The 14902-nt window shown below is 41.6% G+C and overlaps 1 protein-coding gene across 5 annotated transcripts in view; it reads right to left on the reverse strand.

Annotated features, from left to right (window-relative positions):
• KIAA1217 (KIAA1217 ortholog) overlaps window positions 1–14902 on the reverse strand; it is a 255715-nt gene that overhangs the window by 87708 nt on the left and 153105 nt on the right. For all 5 annotated transcript variants that reach the window (XM_086614399.1, XM_086614402.1, XM_086614401.1 and 2 more), the window contains one exon: window positions 11572–11767. In XM_086614399.1, the coding sequence (XP_086470525.1) occupies window positions 11572–11767 (196 nt within the window). The remainder of the gene's footprint in view (window positions 1–11571; window positions 11768–14902) is intronic.

The following is a 14902-nucleotide window of genomic DNA, read 5'->3' on the forward strand; positions in this document are numbered from 1 at the left end:
TATTTAATGATTTATTAAGCTATTTTTCCTTTTTTTCTCATTTTAATTTGATACATAATTTTATTTTTATGTTCTTCTAGGTAAAATTGTGGGTTTTTAGTGCTCATTCAAATATTCTATGCAGCTAAGCATTCTTTAGAACTCAGAAACTAACTATATTGGTTAAAAAAATTAAGTACACATGTTTTTAATGATTGCATTTATTTCACTGATCCAAGATGTGCATAAACATATTTGGTTTTGTTGATAGCTTTCAGTTCTTAGGAAGAACATAAGGAACCTTCTATATTTTGGCATTTGAAATTTTCTTGGATTAAATGGCAAAAAAATGATTTTTTGGCTAAAAAATACAGACTTCGAATATTAGCTTTGAAATTGTGTGTGATTATCTGTCCAGCTTAAAAGTTAGTGTAGAATGCAGAAAATGCTGGTTTTTCATTTCAGGCTACTAAACACGTGCTGAATATTGAGCTACTGAAACCATTAACAAAAAAGAAATGTTAGAGTTGAACAATCTTCTTCATATACAAGTTGAAATGATTTCGCAACAGTTTTGACCCTGCCTGTCCTCCAATACTCCCACAAAGTACTGATCCAAAACAAAATTACGGTTGTCTTTGGGTCTTGGATTTTCAAAGCAAGCATGCATGTTATCCAAAAAGATCGTGCCTTAAAATAGACATCTTTAATATACAACTCAGAGAAATGTTTCGGCCACAATCTCACTGTAGGGGGAAAAGACATTTTCAAAGGCATAATAAATTCTTTTTGCCTTACGCTCCCTTAAATCACATGCCCTTAAAAAAAATACTGCCTTTCCTCTTGAGTCGTCCGATCCATATCATGACATAGCAGTGCTTTAGGGCATTTCCTACTTGACAAAACTAACTGCTCACTTCTAAAAGTCCTGTTTCAGCATGACAGAATAAAGAGACTCAAAATCCATTATTTTAAGTCATTGACATTATTTTTCTCTCACACATTGCTGAGCTGAAACTGAACACCAGCAATACCCACAGGCCCAGCTTCATGGAAGCTGCTGGAGCTCTGAGGTTTGTTTTACCTTCAGCTAAAAAATTACTCCCATGGAGAGTTAAAGCAAAAAAAAGAATAGAATATAACTCAGGCACGGTTTTTGTTAGGGTACAGCACATATGCCAGCAAAGCTGCTGGAAAGTAAGTTAAACACAACGGATGTTAATGTCTCCATGTACCCTGAAGTCCCTCTTCCACTTATGCTTCTGTTACAATGGATTTACCTGAAACATGAAGATTGTGCCAAGTTTTATAAAACACAAGACAAAGAGGACTGTGAAATGCCCTGCTACTCTAGGAAGATAGGTATGAAAATCAGAGTGAATGAAGAGACTACACCATGCAACTGTTTTGAAAGTGCAAGTCAGGCAGCACTGTGGCTATCACTTCCAGGTGCTCCTAGATAGTGCCAGCCCTGGGCTTTCCTACAGCTACAAAGCTAACTGCCATGTTAAGCTTTCCCCTTCACCATGCTGGCATAACTTAGTTTCAGAAATACTCTGGAATTTCTGATTGTTCTTCACCCTATGGGCAACAGGCCACAGCATTAAGCACAGGTCATAGCAGGAAACATTTATGTGCAAGCCGAGCCTTAGAAACTTAAATCTCTTTACAAATTACTTCACAACACTCCTGTCAACAGAAAGGTATGTTTTATAGTAGGGGAAATTAAACACCCGAAAGGTGAAAGGACGTGTTCAAAGAACGGTTTACGAGCATAAACCCCAGATCTGATGATGATCATGCGAACACACCACATGATCACCCTTTCCTTCCCAGCATAGAAAGCTCTTTCAAAAACAAATTACTTTCTGCTCCCCCTTTACCAAAGGTCAGTGACAGAAGGACTTGCAAAATAGTTCCTCATTTCTCTCAGGGCTGGTCTACATGAAATGCAACACAGTGCAATGATGCACTGTTAAGCTGATTAACACAGACAGTGCCTCCTGCACAAGCTGAACCCATCAGGTCCACTCAGGACAACTGGCTTGGAGCAGCCATCCCACACCTTTAGTCTATTTAGCACAGTTTTGAGGACAGCCCATGCTACAGCTCACACAGACACGCCAGATGCACGGCAAGGGGCTTGGCTCAGATACCGCTGCTGGCCTGTGGGACTCCCTTGGCAGCTGAGGGTATTCCAACACGGCACAACAGTGAACATACCTGAACTCACAGGGTCCAGGCTGGCTTTAGAGAAAGAAGCATAACCAAAATGGCTCAGCACTGTACCCATACCAGTAAGATTGTAACTCCTTAGTTAGCTTGTAAAGGTTTCAAAAGAAAACGGACAACTTTTTTTTAGCTAAAGAAAAACTGGTATTTGTGCTATCTGATTGCAGATGAAGCCTGTGAAATAGCCTATTGCCAAAAGACAATTTTGTCCATATATCTATGTCAGCAAGTCCATCAGCCATAGACAGTTATTTCTATCATCTAGAGAGTCTGAGGAAAACATTTCAGTTTAAGCCAGTTCCCCAGGTGGAAAACAATGTTCTGGCAGGATGACTCTTGCTTTTGCCAGAACAGCCAAAGTGACCAGCACGATGACTTTTTCATATCCCTGACAAAACAATGCCAGTAAACTTGGAAGTACACCAAAATCCTGTGACACTAATGACCAAAACGTAAAAACTGACAATTGAACGATGCAGTGAGATGAACTAGAAATTTCATGTGTACCAGCGCTATTTTTCAGAAGGCCCATAGGCTCTGCCACGCTGCATTTACTCCAGCTCACGTTCACCCAACTTAGCATAGTAAAATCAGGACAACTACACACAAACATGCACAGGACATGCCTACACAAGCTCTTGCAGCTGCGCTGCTTTTGCCCACCAGAAGCTGAGGCCCTGACCTCTGGAGAAGCTAATAAGCCATGGCCAGCCAGCTCCCAGCCAAAGGTAGCAAGTTGACTAGTACGACTTCAGAGATGTGTCTGCCAAAGGACTACATAGACATGTTACGCATTATGGACACTGTAAGCAAGTATTTTACAGAGAGGTATTTTTGTTAGTAACTTTTAAAGGGGCAATAGCAAAAAAGACAAGAAAACGTCAATTAAATTCTTGGAATACGTGTTCTTCCTCTTGAATAAACATAAAGAGAGAGATCCTACCCTATCCTTTTCCTTCCTACAGAATCAGCTGTATCAAACACACATTACTTGTATGGTGACCATTTTATAAACCCTGATTTTTAGTACTACCCATGTAGAAGTGACACATTCAAGGGTGGAATGTCACCATTTTAATACTCCATAGTTATGGAGTATTAACATCATGTAGGCCATAACAACTTGGTAGTTTTGCTGCGTCTACCAAATTTGCTGCATTTACTGTAGGAACTCTCTTCAATACTTCTGAAGTTACTTCATTTCTAAAGAGTTCACTACTGTCAGTAGCAAGTTTAGGACTTGAGCCATCACCATGTAAGAGCACAGCTGGTTACAGCATCACACCAGAAATCCACCTACGTGGGCTCTAACAAGCAGCTTAACTTTTTGTTAAGTGGTTAATATCTACATTCAAACAAGATTTTGGACCTGCGACCTTAGTTTGTATGGGTAAGGAGAAAATGCCAAGAGGCCATTTGCTGGGTTCTCTCCAGTTTGTCATTATCTCTTTTGTACTGGGGGTAATCAAACTGGTCATAACACTCCATGTGTAACCTCACAAATGCTGTGAAGAGGGGACTAATCAGTTTCCTCAACCTGCTTGTTGTAAGACTCTAAGCCCTTTCTGCAAAGCTGCTCCCAAGCAGTCTGTCCTGCCTATGCTGTTGCACAGAGCTATTTCTGTCCCTGCTAAAAGACTGCATTTGGTCTCTGTGGAGCTTCATGAATTCCTGCTAGCCCATTCCTCTGGCTCACTGGAGTCACAGTAAGTGGCTGGCTGACCTCCAGCATATTAAAAGCTCTCCCAAACTTATTGTCAAGACTTGACCTAGCTGATGGTCATTCCATCCCAACAGCCAGGTTGTTAATGTTAAAAAAGTTACTGGTCCCAGAATCTACCCTTGAGGAAGATCACTGCAAACCAGCTACCCAGTCAGACTTCAATGCATTAAGCCCTACTCATGTTGAAGGCCACCTGTATCTCCTCTCTGTGGCTACAAGGATGCTATCAGAGACATGTGAAAGGCCTTGTTAAGCTGAGATAAAAAATATCCACTGCTCTGCCCTCATCCCCACAGCTGGTCTATTCATCACAGAAGGTAATCAGGTAGAAGCAATGGGGCCAAGTGCTTGCTTTTATGAGACTATTGAGTAGTTAAAAATTATCCAGAAGGGTTCCCACCATGAGTTGCTCAGACCATTGCCCTAATATCCCAAGAGAGTACCCTAATCAGCAGGCTATCACAAGCCTCTGATGCAGTGATTATCTTCTTATCCTATTTAAATTGGGCTACTCTATAGCCAAAATGCAAAAGAGAGGAATGAGAACAACAAAAATAAGAGTCTTCCACGATATCACAGAGACGACAGTATTTTCCTTTTGAGAACGGAATCCTGAACTCAGGCCCAGCATAGTAACTATGCATTAGAATCACTACCTAAATATATAAACAGTATTGGGAGCAATGACTAAATCCTAAGAGCTGTCCTCATTCAGGGACTTGCTGTCAGCACTGGCAGCAAACCCTAATACACTGTGTTGAGGGACAGGCTAGTACTATGCTTCTCTGCTTGGCCAAAATCTTGCACAGCATGGAGTTGACATACACTTTTTCTTTGCATGCCCTTGTGCAAATGGAAGGGTCTGGTGTTTGTGTGGCTTACTGTATTAGAAGGTAGATTTACAAATTTTACCTACACGTAATCAGACCAAATTTGTCCAAGTGATAGCTCCTGTGCCAGATACACCCATGGGACCGCTCTATCTGGCCTCCTACCTTTCCTCTGAAGGGTAGTTTGGCCTGTACAAGCTATTCCAGCTGCCAAATCCCTCTTCCAGCTGAACACCAAATGCTGAAAGCCAAATTGCTGCTCGCTAACTCAGAACAAGAAGTGGTGTAGAGCAGACGAAGACATTGCACCTTCCGTGCAGGCATGATTTGGGCTAAAGAGGAAAGCCACTGCACCTTGACATTGCTTTATTCAGTTGATCCATTTAGACCCTAATACTCTACCTCTCCTTTATCTTCAGCACTTTCCTTCTGGTTTATTCACGCTGCAAGGTCCTGCAACGAGAGTATTTCTCTCTATTTAATACCACCCAGCATGGTGAGGTCGCCATTTTTAGTCAGACCTCCTTTAGTATTACTGCAGTACAAATAGATAATAAAGATTGTATTCAAAAACATTTAACAGATACATCAGTGACAGATACAGACTTGCATAGCTAATGGTTTTATTTAGCAACACCGCATATCTCCACAGTATCACGGCAATGAACTCATTGGAATCAGGCTGATACAACCTGTTGCAATGGAGTCAAATTCAGGCTCCAGCGTGACACAGCAATCTAAAGTATACTGCTTATCACCTTTTTAGAGGCAGACAGAATTGCTTCTGTTGACACAGTATATACTAAATAAGATCTTGCTTCTTGGAAGCATTTTTTTTTTTCTGGTACACACAAGACATTCTCTTAAAGGAAGAAGAATGTGTTAAGTGAACAATAATTAAGTGCACAAGCGCTAGCCTGGAAGGCCCTAGTTCACTCTCCCCTATAGCTGTCTTTCACAAATCATGTGAGGACAATAAATGAAACACAAAAACTCCCAGCACTATATATGTCAATATAATTGTTTACCTTTTTTGCTCTTTTGACATAAAATATTTTGAGTAAGAGGTGTGGGTTTGTTTCGGTTTTGTTTTTGTTTTTGTTTTTGTTTTGTTTCTTCCCAAGTCCAAAAACTTCAGCTATACTTTGAAGAATATGAAAGAAGAGAAAGTCTAGAAAAGTGGACAGGAAAACTACTGTTGCCTTAGAATATCTTAATTTCTCAGATCTATGTTTCAACTCAATAATTGGAATTAGTTGTTTCAGGCTGGTATTCCTACAGGCTGACAGCCCATGTTCATGTATCTTACCATGACGCAAATATTTACATGACCTTTTTGCATGTTGGCTACTTTGCATCCACTGTAAAAAGACAAGATAGGGAATTTCTTAAGATGACTGAATACACTAAAGCTATATTCAGCCTAACTTGAAATGCAGTTCCCAGGGAGGAGTTCTCCATGAATTAAACTGAAGATCCTACTGACTTCATTAGGCTTGAATCATGCCCTAAGGACTCTGTGAGGAAGTGCCATTGCTCACAGATCACGGACTTCTCTTGTAAAATCTATGGTCATTCACACATCTTCGCCTAATTTAACATGTCTATTTTAATTTCTAGCTCATAAATAGTAAATAACAATTAATTATCACAATATAAGTCTACATTTAGCATTTGTATTCTTTCTGTGTAAGTCTTACAGTCCATGCATATACATGTAAGAGAGTTCTTTCTACTCGCTGGGTGACAGCAAGCAAGCCACTATCCCTCTCTCTGCAAAAGTTTTCCTATATCTAAAATTGTAACTACAGCTCTGATTCTCTTTTTAATAGACTTGAGAAACGGCTTGCCAGAAATGCTACAAAAGATCCAGGTGTTACTATTACAATCAGTAACAGCATTTCCATTGAAGGTGGTAGCAAACGTATTAATTAGACACTTAAAATCTGCGCCTACTAAAACTTGGGGTTGGGCTAACAAATAATATTCAGAACATTCCATGATTTTTTAACTTGGACTCCCACCCTGCCCTTCGGGGCTGCGACCGATTGTGTCAAACGCCCACCGCAGAGGATGCTGGCACCTGCCCTTACAAGGGATTGGGCTCATTGTCGGTACAGAATGCCACAAGATTGATGACAAGTGAAAATTCATCAGCCTTTATTGTCAGTTGCGGAGGTACCAGAGCAGCGACAGCGGTGAGCTGCAGCGTGGGCACAAGCTGGCTGCTGGCATCACCTTGCTGGGCGCTTGGCAGGTTCTGCTTCCTCCAGGCAAGTGCAAACTGAAGCTTGTTGAAAGCTTTTGAGCACTTTCCAGATTTCGACTGATTCTCGCTCTGACAGTTTGCTAGATAATTTTTTCCCACAGTTATTGCACCGGAAAAACTCCCAGCTTTCAAATAGGTATTTAAAAATACATTAAATTTTCTCTTGCACAGTGAATTAATTTATTTTAATATCTCGCTTTGTCTCCAGGCTGCAGATTGATGAGACAAGTGCTGATTTCTGATGGACCTCTTAACCAAGAAAGACCTTCATTTCAAAAGCTGTGGCTGAAATTTTGAAAGGGCCCATAAGTGGAGTACTGTTTTCTGAGTCGACTCCACACGATACCACGTCCTATTAGATTAGTCAGAATACCATGTCCTTTTATATTAGACCTGACTGACAAAACCATGATGTTGGGGTAGCCAAAATGCATTACCACTATTCTTTCTCAGGCTCCATGTTAATTCAGACCACAATTTAAAAACAAACCGACTCATAGGAGTTAACTAAATAGGAACCTACAGAAGAATTAGAATTTCAAAAACAAACATCAGTTTTCTAAAACAATGGCACTGCGATATTAAATGTAAAATTAATAAAAATTCACAAAAGTTGGTCGTTTAACACACTAAAATAATGTCAGCTGAGGATCAAAACATAATTTTTATTTAAACTAGATTAAATTAAAAAAATATAGAGGTGGAAAGGGAGGCGATTACATATAGTCGTTTAAAATCATGTGAACAGAAATATTTATTGTGATACTTTTAAAACTGAAGTTATAAACAGTTTTCCTGTTTTTTAAAAATAAACACTCTCCTTGTACTACTGGAATTAAAACCAATTCTAACTTGCAGGCCACAGTCTGCAAAGAGTCTCAAAGGTAAAATTTCAGAACATTGCTTATGGTGGTGTCAGTACACACTGGCAGGACATTATTGAAAAAAATGCATTGAACAATAATCTAACCGGAACTATTTTAGAATCATTTTAAGGACTATCTTTTAAAACAAAACTATTTGCTAGTAATAGTTCCTGGAACAACTTGAAAATGACAGATTGTAGGGTGTTGATAATATATTACCTCCTATTTGGCTAGTATGATGATCCCTTCAGCCACACACATAGCTGTGACCTCTCCTGCAATACAGGAGAGAAAAGTCTCATTTTGCTCCAGTTTTAAATCTGAAAACTCCGAACTGAAATGCTTCATGTTATACTGCTTCCTTTTATTTCCTCTGTCCCCACATTTTGCCTGTGCACAGTGCATTAAGCCAGGATCTTGTATCCAGTCTGTGAAAGACCGGCTGAGATAAGGTGCCTTGCAGGGTCTGAAATCCTGGCCGTTAATAAAATGGTACATCTTCAGTGACCGTCCTCCATTAGGACCTGGACAACACATTTTAGTAGATGTGACCAGACCAAAAAAAAAAAAGAGTTTAAGAGTGACTACTTAACAGTGACTTCTGGGCCTGTCATCTCACAATCATAGAATCCTAGAATCATAGATGGTTAGGGCTGGAAGGGGACCTTCAAAGGTCATCTAGTCCACCCCCCTGCAAGGAACAGGGGATATCCCAACTAGATCAGGTTGCTCAGGGCCTGGTCCAACCTGCCTTGAACGTCTCCAGGGATGGAGCATCCACCACCTCTCTGGGCAACCTGTTCCAGTGTTCTAACCACTCTCATAGTAAAAAAATTTTTTCCTAAATATCCAACCTGAACCTACCTCCCTCTATTTTAAAACCATTACCCTGTCCTATCATAACTGGCCCTCCTGAACAGCCTCTCCCCATCTTTCCTGTAGGCCCCCTTGAGGTACTGGAAGACCGCTATAAGGTCACCCCGGAGCCTCCTCTTCTCCAGGCTGAACAGCCCCAACTCTTTCAGCCTGTCCTCATAGGAAAGGTGCTCCAGCCCTCTTATCATCTTCGTGGCCCTCCTCTGGACCCTCTCCAACTGGTCCATGTCCTTCTTATGTTGGGGACTCCAGAACTGGACCGCAGTACTCCAAGTGAGGTCTCACGAGGGCAGAGAGTAGAGGGGGAGAATCACCTCCCTCGACCTGCTGGCCACGCTCCTCTTGATGCAGCCCAGGACGCGGGTTGGCCTTCTGGGCCGCAAGAGCACATTGCCGGCTCATATCGAGCTTCTCGTCCACCAGTACTCTCCAATATCCTTCTCTCTCAGGGCTGCTCTCGATCCAATCACCACCCAGGCTGGTATTTATGCCTGGGATTGCCACGACCCAGATGTGCCACGACCAAAGACACTGTCGAACTGGAAAAAGTGCAAAGAAGGGTAATAATGATAATCGAATGTCCAGGATGGTTTTCCTGGATGAGGACCAAGTGATTACAGCAGCACTTCTCAGCCTGGAGAAGAGATGACCTCAGGGAAATGACAGGGCCTACAAATGAGATACTGCCCAGGGGAGCAGATAGCGATCTAATGTTTGGTGTCACTTCCAACACAAGGACAAGGGGGCATAACTTAAAGCAGATAAGCAAATACAAAGCAAAGCAAGAGAAAAGCGATGGCTGGGCAGTAAACCAACAGAAACTTGCTGGCCAAAGTCACAGCTGCACTCTTGCAGATGTGGAAAATTTACATGGGTTCAAAGAGAGGCTGAACAAATACCTGGAGGAGACATCTCTTTAGGGTTTATACAGGCAGAAACCAATACCAGGAAATCCTTAAGCTGAAGGTACTTGAGGCTGGGAGAGTACTCGGGGGAAGGATCATACACACCATACTTACCCTGTCTTACTCTTACCTGGACTAGCTGCCTAATGGTCCCCTCTTGGAGACAAAACACAGAGGCAGGCAGACTCTTGGTCTAATCCAGTACAGCCCTTCCTATATTCCCGGTACCAGGGCTGTCGCATTTTCTTCAGATGTACACATTGACAACTAGAAAGCTGTTTCTAGCTCAGCTTTGGAGTAGAAAACACTGCACAAAGCGCTGGTGCATAGCAAGGCCACTCCCTTTGATGCCAACAAATAGCTTCCTGCAAGCTGTTTATGAATTCCCAGCTCATATTAAAACAGAGGTGAAGAGCTGAGATACCCTACGTGGCCTGGGGCAATGGCTGAATGCCAGCCAAAACCCCGCAGGGAGGCAGGACTGCGAGTACGCACAGGGACGTGCAAAGGCCCAATCCACTTGAAATCACATTGAGCAAATACACGTTTTCCAGAAAATCTCAGGGTGAGAACAAGACATTCTGAGGATGCCGTAGCCAGCAGTGACATATAGGGAGAGATTAGTCTTCTGCACATATAGTAAACATACACGTGCTACACGCTTGCTCTTAAAACAACTCTAAACCAAACAGTCTTGTCTACGTTGGAGTCCTCAAAATTTCTCCCCAAGAGCCCAACATACTGGTGGTTCAACAGGCTTTGGGAGGACAGGAGTGTCCGCTCCGTGAGCTGATGAAGGCAGGAACCAGGCCCTTGCCCCCAGACCCACTGCTCTGCACTTATCAGCTCTGGAAGCAGCAGAGACCCCTTCCAGCCCTGTTTTCCTCATTTATTGTTTTTGTTGATATCATAGTACTCTTGACAGAAACTGTCTTAGATTGTTGACGAACGAGTAAACCACCGTGACAAGCTTACAAGCATGGTATGATATACGGCTCAGCCTTCGGTTTATGTCACTCTCTATGTTGGGAGATGAGTCTACAGGAAAGCAGCATTTCAGTTTATTACCTCTGAGCAAAAACCTGCCTTCCTCTGCAATCCGCATGTGAGTTACGCCGCCTTCTCACAGCAGTTTAACTGCCCTCTGGTGTCTTTCTTCAAAAAAACAGCCTTTACTCATACCATCCATCAGCTGAGAGCAGAGTCTCCAGGACAAAATCCACCATCATAAAAGGAGCTCTGGTCCACAGCTGGGCTTAATTCAACCCTGAGATATGGGACAATGCGGGAAGCAGAGCCATCCACCTGCACTGACACATCACTCGTGTCACTGTGCAGATGGAAGGGCACTGCCCCGAAGTAAAGGGCATCTCCGTCAGCATATCCGCTCAAATCCTCTGCCTGAATGCTACCACCACGCAAACATCAAACCTTTTCATTAAGAGCTGGATCTGTCAGGCAATACCATCTCTAGGTTTCTTCCAACTAGGTCTGGCTTTGAAGAGATGATAAAGTGAAAAAGCCTGTGTCTCCTGTCTAAAAATGAGGGGACAATCTTGTATGAAGTTTGCAGGCTTGGCAAAAAGTGTTCACCATATTGGGTTTTAAGCGTCAGTCAGCATTTCATGTCAGGGTCTGCATCTTTCTCCTTGTCCTCCGTGTTTCCAGCACACTTTCAGATATTATGAGACTAATTTCACCGTTCCCCTAAGAACTGGTTCTACCCAGTACCCCATACTGAGCTCATTTCCAGAGAACAACCTGACATTAAAAATAATGTGCTACCAAAGTCATTACTTTTTTAAACCCAAACTGTTGAAAAACTCTTTAATGCACGAACGGAAAACACAGGTTCAGAGCAGAGAGGAGGAGGGCTGAAGCAGGGTCTTACCCAATGATCTTTCCTTCGTTTGGTTGCTGACCCGCACCACAGGAAGACTTGCCCTTGTGCGGCTGCCCCTCGAAAAGGGAGTTGGAGAATCGCCCTCTGACATGGCCTCTAAGGAATCAGCAGATGCTTCAGAGAGGTGTTCTGTCTGGTCACCCAAATTGGGCTGTGGGCTCTGAGACGGCTTTGGGCTTCTTGTCTGCAAAACAGAGTATTTCATTATTGGTCTACTGAAACCAGAATATGGGGGGGGGGAAACAAAGAGAAGAAGGAAAAAGTCCAAACTTCTTCAAATGCTGGTATGCTGAAGGTGAGTTCTGTGTAGGTTATTTAGGAAAACAGTGTCCTTGGGTATTGCACTACGATTTTTATGGTTATACATCCACATTGCAAATTTTGTTGCTAACAAGGCCCTGAGGAGAAGACGTGTGCTGAGGAGATGCATGGTAATGCCATTCCTTTCTGCTCAAACAACCACTACAGCATAGGCATGTCCACACACACACACATGCTCACTCTTATGTTGATGAGTCTACTAAGACAAATCCTCTGGAAAGAAATCCCGTGATGTAGCTGTAAGCTGTCAATCTCAGTATATTCTGCTGTGCCATCTACGAAAGGTACAGGTCATATAGCGAGTCCAAAACAGCCATCCAACATTTCTAGCTGAAATCACAAGCAACTATTTTACTTTTTGTTGCTTCAGTATAAATCAGAAATGTCTTCATTAACCGACCAAATTAACTAGGATTTTTACTAGGCAATTTACTAGTAAATTGCGAAACACAGTATCTGGAAAAAGCTGACTCTCTCAGAAGGAACAAGAAACGGTTTCATTTACACACTTCTACTGACTCCTCATTGTAAGATCTGCCTAATAAAAACACACTCAATAGGAGATACAACATTCTGAACACTTTTTTGCTAGCTATAAGTGACATTGTAAGTGGTTTCTACAAAGAGGGGTTGCTTAAAGAAGTATACTCAATACTGTTTAGTGAAACTCCCTCAACCACATGTTACTATTACTTTGGAAGAATAATTTTCCAGTCTCTCAAGCAAACTCTATATCACAACAAAATGGAATAGACACTGTACAAGCAGAAATTCAAAGCAAAGCAAGCTTACTCTGTCCCAAAACCAGTATGTAAGTATGAGCTTTATAAAAGCCTATAATCAGCACCAGGCACAAGATGTCATAAAACACACACACTTTCCTCTTCCCTATCATTTGAGGTCAGATGCTAGTATGTTAAATATCCCCTGTATTAAAATCAACTTCAACTCTAGGTTTGAAGATGCTGTCAAGATCCAGAAAAGATTTTGCTTCTTTCTGGAAAGCCAAGATGACTTATCTTGCTGAAATCTTGTTCCTTCGGTGGTTTTTCAAGTGAAATGAGGTGAGCTAGTTTCAGCAATGGCAATGCATCACATAATATTCCCTATGCGACCTTGAATGTATGAAGAACTTTAACTTTTATTAGATTTCTTTAGCTGGCTATAGAAGCCAGTTTTTGCCAAGTTGTGGAGTTGCTCACAAACTACAACAAATTAGAAATACCTCACAAGAAAGCTGAACCCTCCAGAACTTTTCACTTTTGAAATGCTAATATTAAAATATTAGGTATTATCCAATGTCCTGCAGTGAAATTGTTGAAGAGCATTGGATTTTTGCAGGACTTAAAGCTAACAACATTTGTTCTCAGCAAAGTAAAGTATGCTTTGAAGTGCCGCTGACATGGTCAGCACTAGTCTGCAGGTTGTAAGTACAGGGACTTGTGCCTGAAAACTTACAGAGGTGACAAGTGACCTGCAAACACCGAGAAAGAATTTGATTAGTCAGTACTTTTTCATTCAACTTTCCAAAATGGCTTGGGAACCATCACTGCTGAAGTATTTTATTTACACAGGCATATTACAGAAGTAGTACCAAGCCAAGACATTACAGCTTTGCAGTTCCTTGTACTGATTAATAATGTATCTGTATGTATCCATTAATAGGAAGTTAGAAGGCACATAATTCTCCCTTTCTAGAGAACCGTAACTGAAAACAAAACAAGACGCAAAAAAAAGCTACAAAAATCAACCTGCAAAAGGTCTTTAACTTCAGAGTTTGTTGGGAAGGGGATTGCTTTTGTTTCTTTAAGAAAAAAAAATTCTGATAATATGAATCAGGCTTATTTTGCTTCACTTTTGCTTATTTTCTTTCTCTTTCATTTGAACCCCCACATGTCATTTGAGACATGCTGTTGCATGTGTATAGTTTATTGACACATATGAACAGGTGCATATCTAAGCAGTAAGGGGATACTTCATTACCAGAAGCAACAGACACAGTTTCAGCTGTGCAGTTGCCCAGCACATCCTGTCAATGCGCAGATGGAGCCAACCTCAGCGACATTGTGTTTCTTTGCTTGTCCCTGGGGCAATTCTTTAGGACCTAACATACTGCATACCCTGGCTGATAAGGCCAGCGTTACTGTGGCTAAAAAAGACCCCTTTTGGCAGCTCTCTTTGCTCAGTCCAAATACTGCAGCCCCAAGAGGCACATCGGAGCCTTCCGAAACAAGGCAGAGGAATAGCACGGATTCTGTTGACATGAAGCCCAGTCCTCCTCTTAACATACACCAGTGCAAATCCACAGCAGTTTCACTCTAGCAAGTGGAGTAATACAAAGGTAAAACCAATGCAAGCTGTTAATGAGATCCACCATATATACACATAACCGTTCATGAAAGGCTTCAAGCTATTTGTCATGCTCAACTCATGTAAACATTGCACTTCAGGAGTAAATCTGAATTTTAAACAGATTATTAAAAAATCCTCAAACACAGCAGCAACAGTGGCTAATCAAGTAACTGAGAGATATGAGTGCGTATTAGACAGGGAAGTATTTTTATCATTGGCAATAAGCACTCGGTTCGATGCTACTTAATAATCAAGCGGATTCTGAGAGGCACTTGGGAAAACCAGCCCATGAAGTGGGGAGAGGACAAGCCACGTTTATGGAGCCACAACCTACAAGGACTTGTAAAGACAGTTGCAGAAAGCAGGGCAGAAACCTTCCTTATTATCTAACCCTTGTAATAATTATTCGGCATGTCAATTCAAACATCAAATAAGATAAATAAGACAGATGGCAAAGAAATACTTAATAAACTGTACCATATATATTTTTTCCCACAGAATGTTCACTAGTATATTTTAAAACTATTCAAAAGCTTAAAATAATATCTCAAGAAGTGTCCCTTTAAGTACTTTTCAGGACCTAGCACACAGTATAAGCATTTACAAAACAAATATTCACCATATAGCCATGTTTCAGGACCCATCA

Source organism: Tauraco erythrolophus, chromosome 7 (genome assembly GCF_009769465.1).
Source record: "Tauraco erythrolophus isolate bTauEry1 chromosome 7, bTauEry1.pri, whole genome shotgun sequence".
NCBI lineage: Eukaryota > Metazoa > Chordata > Aves > Musophagiformes > Musophagidae > Tauraco > Tauraco erythrolophus.